Here is a 20,887-nt window from a genome sequence, read left to right as displayed (position 1 = left end):
TTTAGTAGAGATAGGGTTTCACCATGTTGGCCAGGCTGGTCTCGAGCTCCTGACCGACTCATTCTTTTAAAGATGGGAACATCACTTGTCATAGGGGACTAAACAAATCATGGCCAGTAGAAAAAAATATTGGTTTTTTTTTCTGGGCAGTAAATACACTTAAAAGTATATTTCCAATTTTAGAAAATACTTTCACAGGTGTGTAAAAGTACTGTTATTTAGTCAAATATCTGCACGTAAGACAGTAAAGACATGAGATTAAGAGCAAAGCACAGTAGAAACTCTAAATTTCATCAAAGTCCTGTCTTTGGAAAGTTAGTGGCCCAAGACATTTACTGCCTAACAAGTTAAAAAATCGTAACAATTGCTGTTTGTTGTTATTGCAAAACTAAGATTGTGAAAAACCTGGTAGAATTGGTTCCCTACGTTTTTGAAACAAAAACTTTAGGTCTCATATTTATGTATGAAGTCTAGTCACAGGAAATTTATCTCTAAAGTGAAACCAATGAAGTTTAACCTATAATCCTTCACAGTCTTTTATTGCTCAATATGACCTTTTATTTTTAAATAATGGAAGTTAATTTGGTTTGGTTTTATTCACTACATTGTTCCTGGGTTAATTCCTTGGAGGTTTTGACATCCCTAGAGATTGTCAGATTGACATCCAGAGAGCAACTTCCTTTTGCTTGGCATGACTGCATGACTGCCTGGTTATACTTTTTATTTCCTTTAAATGTAAAGGTGAACTTTCTTTTCTTCCCAAGAAATGAATGACAATTAAATTCCTGTGAGGAGCTACCTGAGCTCCTCATTCCCAGGAAGGATTGTAAAAATATTTTATGGGCAAATGTCACTTGCCTGACTCCCTCCACTGGCTTTCACTGACTTAATAATACCAGCTCCATTAGATTCATAAAGAGAGATTAATTAACAGTGCATAACTTAATTGTGTCAAAAGAAGGAGGGATTTGGTGGTAGCTTCAATGTCTATCAAAATGTCATGAATGCATTTATTCCTTTGTCCTAAAAATAGGGGGATCATTTAGACTTATTCATTATTATTAAAAATAGCTGATACTGAATTATTCCTGAAGAAGGATTTTATAGATAATCAATACAATAACTTAGAGAAGTAAGAGACCTCAAGAGGAAGCCTTGTTTAGTTTACTGCCTTCAGGCACTTAAAGTGAAATTATCCTCATTATCCCCATTTGCACATTAGAAATATGTTATAGCTTCATTAATAGTGTTGAATCTGTGAACACTGAACTAGAGGGTAGTAGTAGTAGAGTAACTTCACTAAGACTAAAGCTCTCCCAGATTCTGCCTCATTACACTATACAATTCTAGTTTTGTTTCAGGTGAAATTGGCTATTCCTCTTTCAAATGCATTTGAAGATTAAAGACAGAGATTATTAAGAACATGTAACACACTCTCATACACAGTTGGTTAGAGTGTAATTTGGTATACCTTTTCTAGGAAGCAGTTTGGCAAGAGCCTTAAAGATGTTTTTGTATTTTACCTACTAATTTTACTTCTAAAAATCTGTGCTTAGACAATCTGAAATAGGTACAAGGGTATTTGTTGTAACTTGATTTATGAAAGGGAAAACTGGAAGTCTTGATATCCAATTATAATGTAATGGTTAAATTAATTGTGCCATGAATATTTGATGGGATATTGTATAAGGATTGCAATTTGGTTTTAAAATATGTATTTCATAGCATAGGAATTGATTATAATGTGATAATGAGTCATTATAGCAAGAAATAAAATGGTAGAGTTTAAAGTTTTATAACAATGGTATCTACACATAGATAAGTGTAAATAATGGAAGAGTTTTTTCCTCTTTATGACTTATTTTCCATATTTTATATAATGAATATTAAAAAGCATTTTAAGTATATTCAAAGAACGAATGAGAAAATAAAGGCTTCTTTCTTTGACTCTTTCTAGTCAACCATTTCCTTAGAGGATTTTGGTTTAATTTATTGCCTTCTCTGTTAATTATTATATTTAGACTCCCTTATCTTCTAAGGTTTTGTGACATTATTGATACAATAGTGGATGAAAGTGATTGAGGGAAGGGACCCAAGGAAATAACATTTATCAAATGCTAACCTCTGGTTCAGGTCCTTTTCATGTATACAATAAAACTTGTGTTTCAAATAAGACGTCTTCTTCTGGGTGAGTAGTAATGGGATATAAACAACAGTGAATCCTATGTCTTTATCAACATATTCAAGTATGTGATACGTTTGTTGGAGCTGAAATTAAAAAGTGCTTAAAGATGGAAATAAAGTGGCAATGAAATTTAGGCTGTTCTATGGCGGTGGCGGGGCATTTATGGCTTCCTAATAAATAAACTATAGATTTTATCAATTGGACCTTAAATAATTTTCAAAAATCAACATTTTTATTTTTTTTAGTACGGAGAACCAGAAAACATGAGAAGATACCAGATATTATATTTTTTTCCTGGTTGAGCTTCACAAAGGAGCATAGCTTAATAGCTGGAACTCAAGAGTTTGGAGTTTTGCTAGTAATTTGTTGAGAGGACCTGAGGAAGTCACATAACCTTTATGAGATACATTTGCTTTATCTGTAAAATGGCAGTGAACTAGGAAAAGTGACTTTTCAAACCATGCCTAATTGGATGCTTCAGGGGAGCAGGCACAATAAAAGTTTTTGCGGATAGATCTGGAGGGCCTGCATAGTACTGGGCACATAACTAACACATAACCGGTGCTCAATAACTATGAGCTGAATGAATGACTGAATGTGCCCTAAGCAATGCTGCCTGGGAGTCTGCCTTTCCAGCAAAGCTGCTCTCAGCATAATTCTGCTTACATCTAATTTATATGTTGGGCATAAATTAAGGTGTTCATTAAAAAAGTAAAGAATGATTTTATGGTTGAAATCAAGTTTGAAATATCTATTGATAATTCTGTGCTACTATTTCTGGTTATTATTTAAAAACAACAACAACAAATTACAACACCTCTTGCTCTCATTTTCTTCTATGTATTACTAAATTCTATGAGACAGCTGTGTCTATACTGTATTCATGGTAGAAAGAAGGATAATCTGTGCTTTGACAGATAAATCAGTGATGACTAGACAGACAAAGGGAAGATGGGACATGCCAGTAAAAAGGAAAAGCATGTGTGAAGGCAAAGAGTCATGGGAAAACATGGCAAGCTTAGAGTGGTGAAAAAGGTGGTGTGACTGGAAGGCAGGGTTGGAGGATGGTAGTAAGATTAGAGCAGGATCCCACCATAAAGAGCCCTGTATGCTTGGTTAGGACTTTGGCTATAGTTTGTGGGGAAGCAAGCCATCAGATATTTTAAGAAAACAGAGATGACATGATAATATTTGTGTTTCACTAAGAGTTCTGTAGTCCCAATGTTGAGGTTAGATCTTTGGAGTTGAGAATACTTGCTAAGATACCTCTTGACTTTGGGTTGAGTGAATATCATAAATAATTCAAAAAGGTTTTCTTTTTCAGACCATGACATGCATTTTTTTCCCCAGGGTTGTTTTGTAGAATTCTGAAAAATGGTTTCTTACATACTACCATTGTTACAGGACCCCAACATTTACCCAAAGATAGCCATTGGGTCAGGGTTTCTGCGCTATAGTCCCTTCTGTGGTCGCCAGAAATATGTTACAGGAAAGGGGTCCTGATTCAGACCCCAAGAGAGGGTTCTTGGATCCCATGCAAGAAAGAATTCAGGGCGAGTCCACAGTACAAACTTCGACTTATTAAGCAACTTTATTAAGAACGTAAAGGAGTAAAAAAATGGCTACTTCATAGACAGAGCAGCCCTGAGGGCTGCTGATTGCCCATTTTTATGTTTATTTCTTGATGATATTCTAAACAAGGGGCAGATTATTCATGCTTCCCCTTTTTATATATAGAGTAACTTCCTGAAGTTGACATCGCATTTGTAAATTGTCATGGCACTGATGGGAGTGTAGCAGTGAGGATGACCAGAGGTCACTCTCGTGGCCATCATGGTTTTGGTAGGATTTAGCCAGGTTCTTTACTGCAACCTATTTTATCAGAAAGGTCTTTATGACCTGTATCTTGTGCCAACCTCTTATCTTATCCTGTGACTTAGAATGGCTTAACTGTCTGGGAGTGCAGCCTAGTAGGTTTCAGCCTCATTTTACCCAGCTCCTATTCAAGATGGAGTTGTTCTGGTTCACATGCCTCTGACATTTCCCACCTCCATTTTGTAAGAGAACCCTTAATTATAAGGGTTGCAGAGGGATGAAGATCCATCTTCTGTAATGTCTTCAGGCTTAATAGGGGTGATGATATTCCTGCCTAACTATTAGGGTCTCTTGTGATTGGGGTAAAGAGGAACTTAGTTAGAAAGCATCAGTATGGTGAGGGCCATTTATAACTCTTGAGTTTTGACAAGAGGTGATATCTGGAAGATTGATAAGTGTTTAGTTTAAGAAAACATTCAGTAAGCTTGTTCCTTATTCCTACACAAAGAGTGTAACAGTAATATATTCCACAAGAACAAAACAAAATAAATTAAGTTATTCCAGGTAAACTAAATTAGAAGACTTTTCATGAACTAGGCAACTGTTGGAACTAAGCTGATATGGGGTTGTTAGCTGATTGTACTATGCCCAGAATTAGAATACTGATCCAGGTTTTTATATTTCCCATCCCTCTTGTTTCTTCTAAACAGCAGTCAGAGATCATTGGTTGGTTCACAGGAATAAGTGGGGTTAGCCTAAATTGCAGATACAAACTTAAAAACAACTGATGAGACTAGAATTTAATAACAAGTGTACCATAGTTCTTGAAAAATACTATTTCTCTCTCCAGTTTCTCATTTTTACTAAAGACAAATTATGGTAAGACTGATTTGCTTTATTATACTTGGCCTGATAACTTGTATAAAGTTCAGCAAGAATAATTATTTTTCACATAGGCTTCTTAATTGGCTTTGATGGAACTCTGTTTCATAAGGAATCTCATATAAGAGTTTTTTAAAGCCAAACCCTGCCATGGGTTTGTACCCTCAAATACCTATGAGTTGGGTAAATTCCTCTTCTTTTGAAGTTCCAAGATAACTTGGGGCTCCTGGACCTGTGAGAAAGTGACATTCTTTACTTACCATAGGTCAGAAACCCTGTACAGGGACTGTGTAGGCAAGATATGAGGCTCGTTCCCCAAAGGGCTTTTATTGGCTCTACAAGTCAAGTTTGATTCCTTAAAGGAAAGCACACCATTCCAGCCAAAGTCTTGGTAAAATAACCAGTTTCTCCAGCTGTGTCCTGTAACAGAAGAAAACAGATTCTTACTGCACTTAAGCAAATAACTATATTGCCATAAGTTAAGAATACTCATAACTAGTTTCCAAATTCTGGAGAAATCAGGTAGAGAGAAACAAATATGTTCCACATTTTGTTCACAGCAGTGTCCTTTCTCAATTGCTACAAATAAATAGCTCAAAAGAAAAGTTTCCTTGACTCTGAAAAAACAAAGGATCAGCAACGTTTTAAGCAAAGTTAAAAAGTTTTCTATTAGTTCAGTTAATTCAGTTAACTCCTGTTCTGTTTGATATTCATGAACATTCCAGCTCTTCACGAGAGTTCTGAAAGTTATTTTCTCTATTCTAATGTTACAATTTCCAGTTATTAGAAACCTGCATTTAAGAACACCTGCTAGAGTTCTATAGTTGATTATAAACCACTTTCTAAAGAGGATTAAAACAAGACAGCAATTGACTGTGGATGATAAAAAGTTTTAGGACAGTCACTATTAAAGCCACAATTGATAAGGACCTTTGGTTACTTCTGTGACATGCAAAGTTTTACAATAACAATTAGAATTATTATAATTATATTTATTAATAACATACACTAAGTCATATTAGAATTATAGGAGTTTCCCATAACTTTAGAACATATACCAGTAACATATTTACGCAAATATAGTCCAAAGAAAGCAAAACACCATTTCACATTTGATAATGCTTCCTGTATGATTTTTATACCAAAAAAGCCAAATTTCACCTTTATAATAATGTACTATTAATGTTAAACTGAAATTTTAAATAAAACTTTATAGACATATTTACTCAATTTTAATGTTTAACCATAAGGTTAGATTCTTATAAACCTTTTATAACCCTTTATATTTTTTTGTAAAACAGCAGATCAGTGCTCTAAGAAAAACCTGTTGTGCTTCTATTCCAATGTCTAATTTACCGAAAAACTGAATTATACCTCCTTAACTTTAGCCAATATATTTACACACAGAATCTTTTACAATTACTTTTTATAAACCTTCCACAACCTGTTTAAATCTTTAGCTTTATTCTATCTAACTTAAAACAATTCTTTAATCCTTTATGCAAAAAGAATCCACATTCCCAGGCCTTCTTATAATCTTTTACCAAGAGTACATTCTACTTTCCTTACACACCTTACATGTAAAACTGTATCTTCACTAGTCTCAATTACATGTTATGTTGTTAACTTTTAGTGACTTTTACTTTTGGTGAAAACCTTGGTTGGTAAGCAATTTTAATCATGTACTAGGTGTGGAGCCTAGCCTAAGATATACCAGGCAGAAGTGCAGATAAGAGCCAACTCTCCAGCATAGCTAGGGGTCGTGACTAAGTCCACATGTCCCCAGGCCTTACCTTACTTAAGAAGGCAAGTTGTACAGTAAGAGTTATAGTGGCATTTTACTAAGCATTTAGCAGGCCTAACAATCTTTGAATTGCACAACATTTTTTTGCATAAATTCCCTTTCACAAATCCTTTCACTTACATAGATCATCTGAGACATTCTTGGACTTTCTGACTTGCTCTAAACATCCCTCCTTTTAAACAACCAGTCATTTTACTTTAGGACAAGAATTTACGAGACAAGATCTTTTTTTATATAAAATCTCTTTCTTTATAATTTGTATAGCTTGGGGGCATGGTGCCCCCAAGGTCTTATCTATATGATGCCCCCAGGTCTTATCTATAATCTAATGACTTTAAGGTAGGTAAATGGAACAATTTTTAAAAGTTAAAGAAGCAGTGTATGACCTTAGCAAACTTAGGCATTTAGCAAACTTAATATCTGACCTGCATAATTTAGACTAAATGTTTTTATTTTATCAATAATTTTTAAAACTTTTTATTTTGCAAAGATTACTAAAGTTACATGAACTAAAAGGCATTACAGTTTTTTATTTTGCTTTCAAAATATTTAAGTGCTTATTTTTGTTTCAGCCAATTAATTAGAGCTCTTTTATATAAACATTACACACAACACATATATAGCTACACGGAAAGACAGAAGGTTACTACAGTAGTTATAAGATTTTTCATTTGCCAGTTTCTAAGTTTCTTACTTGGGTTACTGGGTTTAGGTTCATGGGTTTTTTTTTTGGCAGAGTCTAATCCAACCTCTGACTTGGAGTTCAACATGTGGTCTCTGGGCAAGATGGTCACCCTGAGTAATAGAAATGATAAGAAAGGGAAAGGAGAGACAGAAAAACATTGCCTGTGGCAGGGTGGAGAACGCGAAATGTTCAGGGAGGTCAGAGAAAGGCCCGCCCATTGCAGCAACACTGAAAAGTTCAGGCAGCTGCTTCTCGGTAGCAAAGGGATCTTTTCCAGCAATCCTGTCAACTCTTAAGTTGCCCCTTTCAGGGAGGAAAAACCCCCCTATAACCCACAATCCTGTACATGCCTAACCCTGTCACCCACAGCCATCAGCAAAGAGTGCAAGGCAGATTAATCCAAAGAGACTAGCAGTTAGCATCCCATAGTGCCAAACCGGTTCTTAGCTGAGAGGGACTTTACCGAGAGGGGCCTCTAACCCCCTAAATCTTAGAAGGGACTCTAGCCCTCCTAAGTTGGGCCTCTAACCCAAGGTCAGTCAAGCCTCATCGCTTTTTATTAAGAGGGGCCTCTAACCCACTCTGTCTTAGGAGAGACTTAGCTCCCCTAAGTTAAGCCTGCAACCCAATCTCATTCTTTATCTGCATACCCCACCACTTACCCAAAGTCATCCATTCAGTGCTGCGGTCTGTTTCCTTTGGGGGATGGTGGTTTCTTCAGTATCATCCCTTCTGTAGTTCACCAGAAATATGTTACAGGACCCCAACACTTACCCAAAGGTAGCAGTTGGGTCAGGGTTTCTGCAATATAGTCCCTTCTGTGGTTGCCAGAAATAGGTTACAGGAAAGAGGTCCCGATCCAGACCCCAAGAGAGGGTTCTTGGATCTCACACAGGAGAGAATTCAGGTCAAGTCCACAGTACAAAGTGAAAGCAAGTTTATTAAGAAAGTAAAGGAATAAAAGAATGGCTATTCCATAGAGCAGACCCGAGGGCTGCGGGTTGCCCATTTTTATGGTTATTTCTTGACGATATGCTAAACAAGAGGTGGATTATTCATGCCTCCCCTTTTTAGACCATATTGGGTATCTTTCTGACATTGCCATGGCATTCGTAAACTGTCATGGCGCTGATGGGAGTGTAGCAGTGAGGACAATCAGAGGTCATTCCGTGGCCATTTTGATTTTGGTAGACCGCTTCTTTACTGCAACCTGTTTTATCAGCAAGGTCTTTATGACCTGTATCTTGTGCCGACTTCCTATCTCATCCTGTGACTTAGAATGACTTAACTGTCTGGAAATGCAGCCCAGTAGCTTTCAGCCTCATTTCACCCAGCACCTATTCATGATGGAGTTGTTCTGGTTCACAAGCCTCTGGCACCATAGCTCTTACAAAGAAAATTTATTGCTCATCTTAATGAAGAGTCTACTTTAATTTATTAATATTTTGTTGCAAAGAGGGGAGAAACAACTCTGATAACAAACAAAAGTCACTTTTAACCTAAATATTTTCTTCTGAAATATAATTTTAATTGTTTGTAACTATGAAATCCTCATTAGGAAACCTACCTACAATAAATTGGATCTGATATTCAAGGCAGAATACATGGAAACTGAGACCAGTGGGCCAGGTGTGAGAGTCGTCTTGAATGATAATTTTACTCCATCGCTTAAAACCAAGTTTTGCCTTGGCTAAGACAGTTATTAACATTTCATTTCCAGAGTAAATAACAAGATATTTATATTTTGATGACAAAAACATCATGTAACACACATGCTCTATCTAAGCTTGGGGAAGGAAGGCGCTTGCCAGTGGGCATGACTTTGGTTGATCTATTTTAGCATTTAGTTTTACCTTGTCACTTTTTGATATCTGGATGTAAATAGATACCATCAATGAAAATAATAAATCAATTAGTGTCATATGTTAAGTGAAACAAAAAAGGAAAGATACTCATAATGTAATAAAATCCTCTTTTCACATGCCAATAAACAGAGAATATTGCAAATATTGGAAGATTTCATTTGCAACATGAATCCTGAAAAACATTATTAAAAGGAAATAACATGACTATTACCAAAATGAATAGAAAACAGTGAAAGCCCTATATGGTAAATGCATTGAAATAGAGCAGTCTATTTTTCCATTAAGGTATTCAGTGTAATGTTTGTGTATATGTGTATGTATTTAAATTTTTTTGTTGTTCTAGAGCTAATTTCATTTTCAACTTGGAAAAAAATATTAACCTTAATCAGTGCTTAAAATATCTTCAGGTTTGTGCTGAAATATTTTCTTAATTCTGTCTGGAAACCTATCAAACTGCCCAGATGAAGACTTCAGACGGAGTGGAAAGTGAAAAAAGCAAATTGTTTTTGTAGAGAGTTTATGCAACAATAAACTCTGTAGGAGGACAGATGTTCGGTAGTAATAGTAAGAGCTAGTATTTCCTCTGCCCTTGCTCTGTGCCAGGCTATACTAGGCTCAATTCATGCCCTGTCATTTAATTTCTGCAATAAGCCTAAGATATAAGCACTATCATTATTCCCATTTCACAGATGAGGTTTAGAGGAATTAAATAAGGTGCTCCAGGTTACAAAGGTTGTGATAGTTTTGAACCCAGACTGACGTCCTCTTGAGCCTGATCTTTTTTGCTGCCTCTAAGTAAAGACTCACAGGCAGCACATGCTTCTGTGTCACTCTGACCACGCCCCTATCATTCCACTTCTTTCATTGTATTGCAGTTGTCCCTTTACACACCCACCTCCCACACTTTCTGGTTAGCTCCCCTGAGGCAAACACAGTGTTTTACTTGTCCTTCTAGTTCTGAGGATTTAGCATAGTGATGTGACCCTTGTGGAAGCTCAGGAAGTGCCTGTGGAATGACTGATATATTGTCCAAAGTCACTAAAAGTTTATATGTTAAAGAAAACATTGCCTCGTTATATACAATAACTGATGTGAAAACAGTGTCAATTACTTTTAAAGCTGTGTTAGGCATTCCTTTCCTCAAAGATCAGATTTTTCAGAAAGGTGGGTGAGCAGATTGCTGCTGCCTATAGGAATTTCAGGGAGTATGAAAAAAACCCAGAGATGATTAACTAATGTGAAATGTATGTACAGTATTAAGAAAGGTTAAGAGAAGAGATACTGAAAGCCTAATTTAATTAATGGTTTTTACATTAATGATGGGCTTGTCTTCTCTACAGGGAAGCAACCCATTTTTCATTGATAGTGACCCCCAAATAAAAGGAATAGTCCTGGCTAACACGGTGAAACCCCGTCTCTGCTAAAAATACAAAAAAAATTAGCCGGGCTTGGTGGCGTGCGCCTGTAGTTCCAGCTACTCGGGAGGCTGAGGCAGGAGAATGGCGTGAACCCAGGAGGGCGAGCTTGCAGTGAGCGGAGATCCCGCCGCTGCACTCCAGCCTTGGCGACAGAGTGAGACTCTGTCTCAAAAAAAAAAAAAAAAAGAAAAAGAAAAAAAGGAATAGTCAGACATTTTCAAGCCTTAGGAAATGTTTTAAAGCTTAAAATGCAATTAGTAGAGCAAAGAAAATGATTTCATATGTATTAAAATATTATGCAGTATTACTTAATGGGGTAAATCAATTTAGCTTCAGCTTTGAGGGATTGAAATCCGATCAAAGAAAACCATTTCTGGTTATAAGGAATAGTTTACAAAGGGGGTTTGAAGAGCATTCTAAATGAGTTTGCACTTGCATCTTTAAAATGGGTGGTATTAACTTCCGCAATCACGTCTTGCTCCACGATGTTCTGATTAAATATGATGATAATGTCCATTTTAATCTGGGTCTTTAATCACCCTGTCAGAAAGCTGTAGCCAATAAAAGCTCTCTACTCCTTGCTGTATAAGCATACTTCTGCCATTTGCTTCCTCTTTTAAAGGATGCCTACAGCTTGAATTCTACTGCCTGCAGCAGTGTTCAGAAGTCAAAGACCAGAATGAACAAGGACTGCCATACAAAATAACGTGCCCAGCCTGCCAGCACTGACATTTCCAACCACCCAAGCCTTACAGAAGGCTGGTCAATACCCTTGGCCCTCCCTGGACATGAATTTATTTGTAAAAGGAAAACCTTCAGAGTGAAGAAAATATATCAAGGGTGGAGTTAGTCTGCCAGTGCCAGTATGTCAAGTTGCCAGGGTGCTTTTGTTGATTTTGTTTTCTGAAAGCTGTCTAGCATGAATCCACCTCCAATGTGGAATTTTGAGTTAGTTATAAAAAAATTCTGAAACATCTGCTAGATTAAAATGAATGTTCATGCCCTATTTTACTTGACTCTTTGATGAAATGATATTAACTTTTTTCTGAGACTCTTCCTGACCACCTCAAAATTGTTTTGTTTTTGTTTTGAGGCAAGGTCTTGCTCTGTCGCTCAGGGCTGGAGTGCAGTGGCACGATCTTGGCTCACTGCAATCTCTGTCTCTTGGGATAAGGTGATTCTCTCACTTCAGCCTCCCAAGTAGCTGGAACTACAGGCATGCACCACCACGGCCAGCTAATTTTTTTTGTCTTTTTGTAGAGACAAGGTTCCCCATGTTGCCCAGGCTGGTCTCAAACTACTGAGCTCAAGTGATCCACCCTCCTTGGCCTCCCAAAGTGCTGGGATTACAGGAGTGAGCCACCTTGCCTGGCCAAGGTGTTCTTTCTGAGGGGAGAGCTATACTCTTCTCAAAGCATTTACTACATGGTTCTGCATTGTCATGGTCCATATGCTCATCAGTCCATCTCAGTGGATTATTACCTCCTTGAGAGCAGAGCTGTGTCTTGTTCCCTTTGCCTTCCCAGTACCTAGCAGGGTGTGTAGCAGACATAGTCATAGTCAATAAATATTTGTTGGATGATTTTTTTTTTTCTGAAGCGGCCCTTTTCTCTTTCCTTTTCACTTATTCATCTCTCACCTTCTTTAGGTCCTCTCCATCTGTCCCAAGGACATGAGAGCTGATATCTGTGTTCATCTAAACCGGAAGGTTTTTAATGAACATCCTGCTTTTCGATTGGCCAGCGATGGGTGTCTGCGTGCCTTGGCAGTAGAGTTCCAAACCATTCACTGTGCTCCTGGGGACCTCATTTACCACGCTGGAGAAAGTGTGGATGCCCTCTGCTTTGTGGTGTCGGGATCCTTGGAAGTCATCCAGGATGATGAGGTGGTGGCTATTTTAGGTACTGTGAACTTTCCTAATGTAGTAGCAAATGCGTAGTAACAGTTTGAGATATTTTACTTCTCACATTTTTAAAGAGAAGTTTCCTTTGTTTGGTAACTTTGGAAATTGGGTCACTAATGAGATGTGAATCTTAATGAAAACTAATAATGCTATTTCAGCAGAGAACATTAGTATCAGTCACAGCCTAATGGGCTGAGTTTGATTAAACTTTCTTTGGCAACAGTAGGACAGTACCTTTTAGACTAAAGGTGGTCACAGCCTAACGTGCCTTGTAGCTCCGTGCTAGTAAGTGTGAAAATGGCTTGTGGAATGATTGACATGGTAGTGATGTAGGGTGTTAGTCTCAGAAGGGCAATAGAACCTGTCTAGTTCAACCCTTTTCTTTAGATAGGAGCCAAGGGAGGCCCAGAGAAGCTTAGTGACTTTCCCGATTAGTAAATGAATGGAGGCTTGAATATAGATCATTTTACCCCAAAACTTTCTCCCTCATCACAGTCAACCTAAGTAGTGAGCTGAAAGTGTGGAGGAGGTTAATGAGTCTGGCCTTTTATAGCAGAGTGATCACAGTATAGGTAAATTAAATTTAGGTTTATAAAGCTGGTTCTGTCCATCTATATTAATAGGCCATAAAAATTATTTGGCTAATCATAAATTCATTTTAAAATTTAGAGCATTTTAGAACTTAGAATTCAGTAGATAGTTGTACTAACCACAACCACAACAATAAAAGGGCAGTAACAGTATATGTAAGTGATAAAATAAAAAAACGTTGCGTGTTTGGGGACAGTGTAGGATATACAGCTTGGCAAAAAAAAAAAAAAAAAAATTGCCAAATGACATTTTAGATCATTTTCTGCTCAAATATCTGCAGCAGGTTCCTGAAAGGCACAGATATAAAAGGAAGTAATAATAAGGTCAGAGGAGAATCATTTCTTGTTTTTTTTTTTTTATCAGGTAAAATAAGTTAGAATTGCAGAATGTCGACTTCATTTTGATCACATTTTTCATGGCTTGTGTCTCATGAAAAATGAGCTCAATTTTTAAACCATTGGATTTTCAGCTACCGAGGTCAACCTACCATAGCTTGAATGCCACTTATTCTCAAAAGTAAAAGATTAACTGATAGACTTTAAAAACTACAAAAGCAAAATCCACCACAATATAATGAAAAACTGACTTCAAAAACACCATTACTTGAAAAATATAGAATTGAGAATGGAAAAGAAATGACCTTTTGTAGGAAAACAGGTTCTGTAAAAATTGTGAGTTCTAGAAAATGGCTCAGGATTGCAAATGACTGAATACCAAGGTTTGTAAGCTTTTCCTTAACCGCATATAAATAATATTAGAATTACAGTTAGATTTCTTCTAGGAACCATCTTTATTTTTTTCAAGAAGAAAATACAACAGTTTAGAGTCAACATTCTGGGTATGTTTAATGCTCATTAGTGCTTGTTCTGTTTTGTTTACTGGAGTATAAAGGAGATATATATAACCCTTCATAAAAAGTTGTACATTTCACCAGAACAATCCTTTGTGGTAAAATGAAGCATATTTATACTACAGCCATTCTTGTTTGCTTAAAGAAGAGGATAAAATACAAGGCCAAAGCAAATATATTTTATTTTCCTGAATGTCCACGTCAGTGGTGGTTAGGAAAAAAATATCAAATGTATTGCATGAAAATGAGTACCCTCATGATAAATTACCTCAGCTGTAGAATCATTATCATTTGCTTTGTCCCGTTTTCTTTATTACAACTTCACTTGGGTAACTCCTTTTCTTAAAGAAGGTTGGAGAAAACCCTGAGTACAGTGCCTGTGGCCTGGATCTGCTAAAATGAGACAATTTGCTCAGTGAGACCGACAAAATGCATTTTCCTTTCATTTTAAAATAAAATGGTAACTTGTTTTGCCCAATGACACAGTAAAAATGAACACAGGACCCCCGGGTATTGGACCCATTTCATCATATATCTGTCACATTTTATTATTTTGAGTGTGTGCTTTTTGTTCTCTCTCCTTAAAAATCTTGGAATTCAGTGACTTTTTACATCTTGTGCTTAATGAGTCAAATTATACAGACAGCTCTCTGGCTACCTTTCTTATTTCTACAGGCTCTGAAAAAGACTAGTACTTTCAAAAGTCCATCAGATCAGGAGTTTTTGTTTGTTTGTTCAACATACAAAATGCTTTAATAATGTTTTAAGAAAGGAGGAGGAAAATAGTAACTTACCAGCACTATTTTTTCCTGATTCTCCTTTTCTTCCTCTTCTTCTCCTCCTCCTCCTCCTCTTTCTTCTCATTTTTGATAGTTTAATTTTGAAATAATTGCATGCTTAATGAAAAGTTGCAAAAATTATCAGGGTGTGAAGGGATTATGTGTATATAAAATATTAAATATATATAGTATTAAATATATATAATCCCTTCACACCCTGATATATATGTGTGTGTATATATAAGTTGTGTGTGTGTGTATATATACACACACACACATATATATAGCAAGATATATGTGTATATCTTTAAGTTCTGCTTTATTAAGTTGATTCGGTCTTTATAACTTTATGTATTTTTAAAATCTTTTTGATTTGTCCTGGTACTGAGAGTGGCAAGTTAACGTATCTTATTATCTAACATATCTTATTATTATTCATGCATTTTATCTATGTCTCCTTGCATCTCTTGTAGCTTATGCTATATAACATTTGCTGCTGTGTTATTTGGTGTACAGATTATTTATGATTGTTATATAGTAATTGTCAACTGTGGCCTTTGGCATTGAAATATGCCAAAAGCCATCATGTTTAATACTTTTTGCCTTTAATCTTGCAAGGGTCAGAGAGGAACAAAATCTCTATATCCCTCACATCTGAGGACACCTCACAAAAATGGGAACTTGCCTAAATTAGTCTGATAGGAGAAATAAGAAGGCCTTGCTATCTCTTCCACTGATTCATTTGCCAGTTAAAAGGTAGAGAAGGGAGGTTATTTTAAAATTAATTAGAATCTCTGAATCCAAAAACAGGTGCAGTTTCATCTTTTTGGATTCTTGCCACTAAACAGTCTCTTGATAGGCACATAATTCTTTAGTGTGTCAAAAGTGCTAAGGAGTTTAATGAATAAGTTCTGAAGCATAACTAATTAATGGAAAGATAAAAAATTTAGTCAACAAATAACCTCCTTTAACACTGGAGGATGGCTTCAAGATGTTTTTCTAAATAGGGCGTATGAATATAATTGCAGTTCATGTCTTTTTTCAATTTGAAGTTCTTTCAGTTCCTACACCTCCACCTTTTTTTTTGACCTTCCCACTTTTTATAAAACACAAAGAATTCCAAATTGAGTTCATGATGCATACATAATATTTTATATTCTTTAATGTCATATTCCTTTTTAGTTCCTACCCTATAATTACTTAATGTGAACAGATTTGTTGGTATGGCTGAAATAGCCAGGTTAATTCTCAATGTCTTGACAAGTATATTGTGCCTTTCTGAGGTTATAAAAATGACATTTCCCTGCTAACAATAGACTCTGCTCCTAAGACATTTGTTTTGTTGTATTTTCATTTTGTCTTTTTTCATCTGTGTTCATTGATTGTTAGAATCATAGGGCTGGAGTTATTAAACTAAGACAATCTCTATTTAAGTGTTTTAATTGTAACTTCAAATTCTTAAGAGAGCTATGCTTGTTTATGGATGGTTTGGATAGAGGGATTGAAAATTGTTATAGAGTTAGGAAAAAGCATAAATGAGGATAGGAATAACATAATTAAATCAACTTAATAAGAAAGAGAGTCTTTAGCACTTGAATTAATATTTTATTTTAAGTAGAATCAGTTATTTAAAATACACTGTAGGCCAGGCATGGTGGCTCTTGGCTGTAATCCTAGCACTTTGGGAGGCCGAGGTGGGTGAGTCACTTGAGGTCAGGAGTTGGAGACCAGTCTGGCCAACACGGTGAAACCCTGTCTCTACGAAAAATACAAAAATTAGCTGGGTTTGGTGGTGTATACCTGTAATCCCAGGTATTTGGGAGGCTGAGGCATGAGAATTGCTTGAACCCAGGAGACTGAGGTTGCTGTGAGCTGAGATCATGCCACTGTACTCCAGCCTGGGCAACAGAGTGAGACTCTGTCTCAAAAAAAAAAAAAAATTATAAACGTGTGCATTATCAAAGAAAATTTATAAATTACACTGCTCAAAATCAGAAATCTCCTTATTTTTATTACAAAAATAAAAAATATGAGATGTAAATGAATAATATTTCATTATTTTGAGAATCTATGAGAATGTGACTTTTATGCTGTAGTTAAATTTCTTCCTGTGCACTTGCTGTTAGAAGTCAAGTGCTTCACAGTTTAAATCCTTAAAAGGGTTTTTCCCAAGTTCCAGAAAATTATTTTCTTTTGCACCCACACTTCTGGGTTTTTAGATGCTGAACTGTGAAACATGTAGATTTGTTCTATATATTATGATGATGAAAATACTTAATTCAGATATTTTTATAAAGGGCAAATCAGTTGTTTACTTTTAAAAACATGCATACTTGTCTTGATTTAAACATTTTAAGCGGTGATTATAACATTGTTTATCTATGGTTCAAAATATACCCTTTTAGAGTTCCTCAGCCTGCAGGTTTTGGGATGAAATAGAGTTTTAACAATCTTGGTAGTTTAGATTCAACTTCAAACCCTTTCTCCATCACCCTTCAAAACTAATTTATTCTATCCCCTTGGTATTTTTTAATCCTATTCTTAATATCCCTTACCACAGTCAATGCTCTTAAAATTTTGGTCCCGAGTGTGAAAGGAAAATATCTCGGGCCCCCAAGATCACTAAGGAAAATTCATGCTGGAAACTGCTTAGGGCAAACCTGCCTCCCATTCTATTCAAAGTTACTGAGATAGATGCATATCTGATTTGCCTCCTTTGGAAAGGCTAATCAGAAACTCAAAAGAATGCAACCGTTTGTGTGTCACCCATCTGTGACCTGAAAGCTTGCTCTCTGCTTCTGGTCTTCCTGCCTTTGCTTCAAGTTGTCCCCGCCTTTCCAGACCGAACCAATGTACTTCTTTACGTATATTGATCGATGTCTCATATCTCCCTAAAATGTATAAAACCAAGCTGTGCCCCGACCATGTTGGGCACATGTCATCAGGACCTCCTGAGGATGTGTCCCGGGTGCATCCTCAACCTTGGCAAAATAAACTTTCTAAATTAACCGAGACCTGTCTCAGATTTTCCGGGTTCACATGGGCCAGGACTACCATCTTAATCATTAGACTTACCTGCTCATGAATCTATCATAGAATCATAGGGTTAGAGTTATTAAACTAAGACAATCTCTATCTAAGTCTTTTAATTGTAACTTCAAATTCTCAAGAGAGCTATGCTTGTTTATGGATGGTTTGGATGGAGGGATTGAAAATTGTTATGGGATTGGGAAAAAGAGCATAAATGAGGACAGGAATAACAAAATTAAATCAATTGAATAAGAAAGAGAGTCTTTCACACTTGAATTAAGATTCTATTTTAAGTACAATCAGTTATTTAAAATTCACTGTAGGCTGGGCATGGTGGCTCTTGCCTGTAATCCTAGCACTTTGGAAGGCCGAGGTGGGCGAATCACTTGAGGTCAGGAGTTAATAAATCTGTCATCAGCTTCAACCTCCATTTCTATGTTATGCTGCCACCACAATAATCTTCCTAAGATACAATTGTGTCCGTCTCCTCATTAGTATTTCCAGTATCTTGAGGATAAAATGTAACTATGAGTATGGTCTAGGGGGCCATTTGGGTCTAGCTTTTGCTCTGCTTTCCAGCCTGATTTGTGTCATTGTCTATCCATACTCTGTTCTTACCATACAGAATTGCAGGAAATTTCCTGAGTTTAACAAAGTTCCCTCTTCCTGGCAGGCTTTTGCATATTCTGCTCCTTTAGAATACTTTTTCTCTCCTTTTTAGTGTTTTGTCTCTTGCTTCCTTGTTCTATTTTATTTTTCCCTTATTGCCCTAGTCTGGGTTAGATGCCTCTATTCTGTGCTTCCACTTGGATGCCTATACAGGGTTCTTAGTACCCACTATTTTTATCCTTCCCCTGTTAATACTCCCACTGCACAGTGACCACTTGAAATTTCTTGTTCCTTTTTGTCTCTCTGTCATCTATGATAGGATCTCTTCAATAGGTTCTCAGTAAAGGCTTATGAGTGAGACAGATTAGCTAGTACAGCTGTTACTTGGTATCCACTAAGGATTGGTTTCAGGACACCCTCACAGAGACCCTACTCTGAGGATGCTCAAGTCCCTTATGTAGAATGGTATAGTATTTGCATACAACCTATGCACATCATCCTGTATATTCAAAATCATCTCTAGATTACTTGTAATTCCCAACACAATGTAAATGCGATATACATAGTAGTTTTATTGGTTAGGGAATAATGACAAGAAAAAAATGTCTGTACACATTTAGTACAGATGCAACCATCCATTTTTTCCCTGAAATATTTTCTATTTGTGCTTCATTGAATCCATTGATGAGAAACCCACGGGTATGGAGGGCCAACTGTACTATACTTTGCCAACAAACTGTTTTCATAATTGTTTCAGTTCTGGGTACCCAGAAAAATACGTTGTGTTCTGTTGACTCACTTGCCAATTTCCTCTATGCCCTCTGTTCCTCCTTTGTCTAGAGGTTTATAGTAAAATGCATTTCTCAAAAGCCTGTAGCTTTACTTTAGATCTGTTATAGGCAGAAGAAACATTTTCCTACTGTTAACTAGGCAATTTGAACAAAGAGAATTGAGGGGGGAACTGCGTTAAGTATCTCAGACCACACATGGCTCTCTGATAAGTTGCTCCTTTCTTGTTCTCCATCAAGGATCCCCAGTACCAAGAAAGAATCTAACTTATACCTGGTAGTTGACCATAAGAAGAAAACTTTAAATTACATTCATTGAAGGAAATTTAGCTTTAATTCCTAAAGTGGCGTTGCTTTTGTCATCAGCTAGAATGAATGATTCAATAAATCTGAATTAATTTCATTAATACACAAACATTTAAGAATTAAAAGAGACTTAAAGAAAGAAAAACCATATTTTTCATTAGTAAATGAGCCCCCACCCACTTAAGTAAAATGTAAAGCCAACAGATACATTTTGATTTTAATATTCCTTATCAAACTTTTAAAGTGTATTTTTGAAAAATACACTTGGGCCTCTTTGAAAATCTGATTAAAATACCAATAATTATTAATGGAGTGCTCATTATTTTGTATACATTATTATGTCAAGTCATTTAATAGCCCTCTGAAGAAAGTAATTATTGTAGTCATGTTACAGATGAAGAAACTGAAACTCTGTAATATCAGGTGGTTCACCCTGGGTCACAGCTAGTAAGTAATTGGTGGGTACAGGATTTTAATCCAGACCTGTCTGATATTATGTGCATGCTCTTAACCATCAAATTACAAACAAACAAACAAAAAATATGCTCTGGTTAACAGGACTTTTGAAATATAATTTTGAAATTATGGTACAACTATTTGGTTTAATCTTAATGGAAAATAGAGTACCTGTATTACCTTTACTAGTTTATTTGTTTTTATTTTTTAAAAAAGATTTCTCTAACACCACTGCCAAGAATTAGGCACCATAACAGTACACATTACAAAAACCCTTCACTAAATATTACCTAAGGTACTTAGTTAAGTATGAATTGGCTAAATAGCTACTAAGTATCTACAAATACTGTCCTTCCCCAAGTAACTGGTTTACCATGAGGGAGGTGTTTAGGACTAAGGAGAATTGAGCCCAGGGTGTAAATGCCATGAGTTCTTAGAACACAAGATAGGGATGTTACATTCGACCTTCTCTTTCATCTGTGTTATGGAAGAGTTCAGGGTCTACTGAGTTAGTAAATGTTACAGTGGAAATGAAGCTTGCTTTCTTTGTGAGGTGTTTCCTAATTTCTTTAAATTAAAAACAGTATTTTTCTTCTGCGCTTTGCACATCCCAATCTGTATACACTTACTTCATTTTCTTCTATTTTGTACTTTTTTTGGTCTGTCTCTCTTACAAAATTAAAGACTTCTTGAGAGCCAGATTTCTATTTCCTGAATCTGCCTATTCTCTCATGGCATAAAGCAAATGTTTCAACTTTTGAACAAAAAGTCCAAAAAATTTAAAAAAATGTTTTAAGTGGTAGCATTTTATTTTATAAATAAATAATATAGCATAAGGTAAAGGAAAAACAAAAGACAAGTAACAATAATACAAGAACAAAAGAAAGAAAACCTGTGCTTTTAATCTCACTCTTTTATCCC

At 36.1% G+C, this 20,887-nt stretch overlaps 1 protein-coding gene across 2 annotated transcripts in view; it reads left to right on the top strand.

Annotated features, from left to right (window-relative positions):
* The window catches only part of KCNH5 (potassium voltage-gated channel subfamily H member 5), a 347,163-nt gene that overhangs the window by 231,871 nt on the left and 94,405 nt on the right, over window positions 1-20,887 (top strand). For both annotated transcript variants that reach the window (XM_025392372.1, XM_025392374.1), the window contains exon 9: window positions 12,303-12,555. In XM_025392372.1, coding sequence (XP_025248157.1) covers window positions 12,303-12,555 — 253 coding nt within the window. The remainder of the gene's footprint in view (window positions 1-12,302; window positions 12,556-20,887) is intronic.

Source organism: Theropithecus gelada, chromosome 7b (assembly GCF_003255815.1).
Source record: "Theropithecus gelada isolate Dixy chromosome 7b, Tgel_1.0, whole genome shotgun sequence".
Taxonomy (NCBI): domain Eukaryota; kingdom Metazoa; phylum Chordata; class Mammalia; order Primates; family Cercopithecidae; genus Theropithecus; species Theropithecus gelada.
This window is presented reverse-complemented; position numbering and strand designations above follow the sequence as displayed.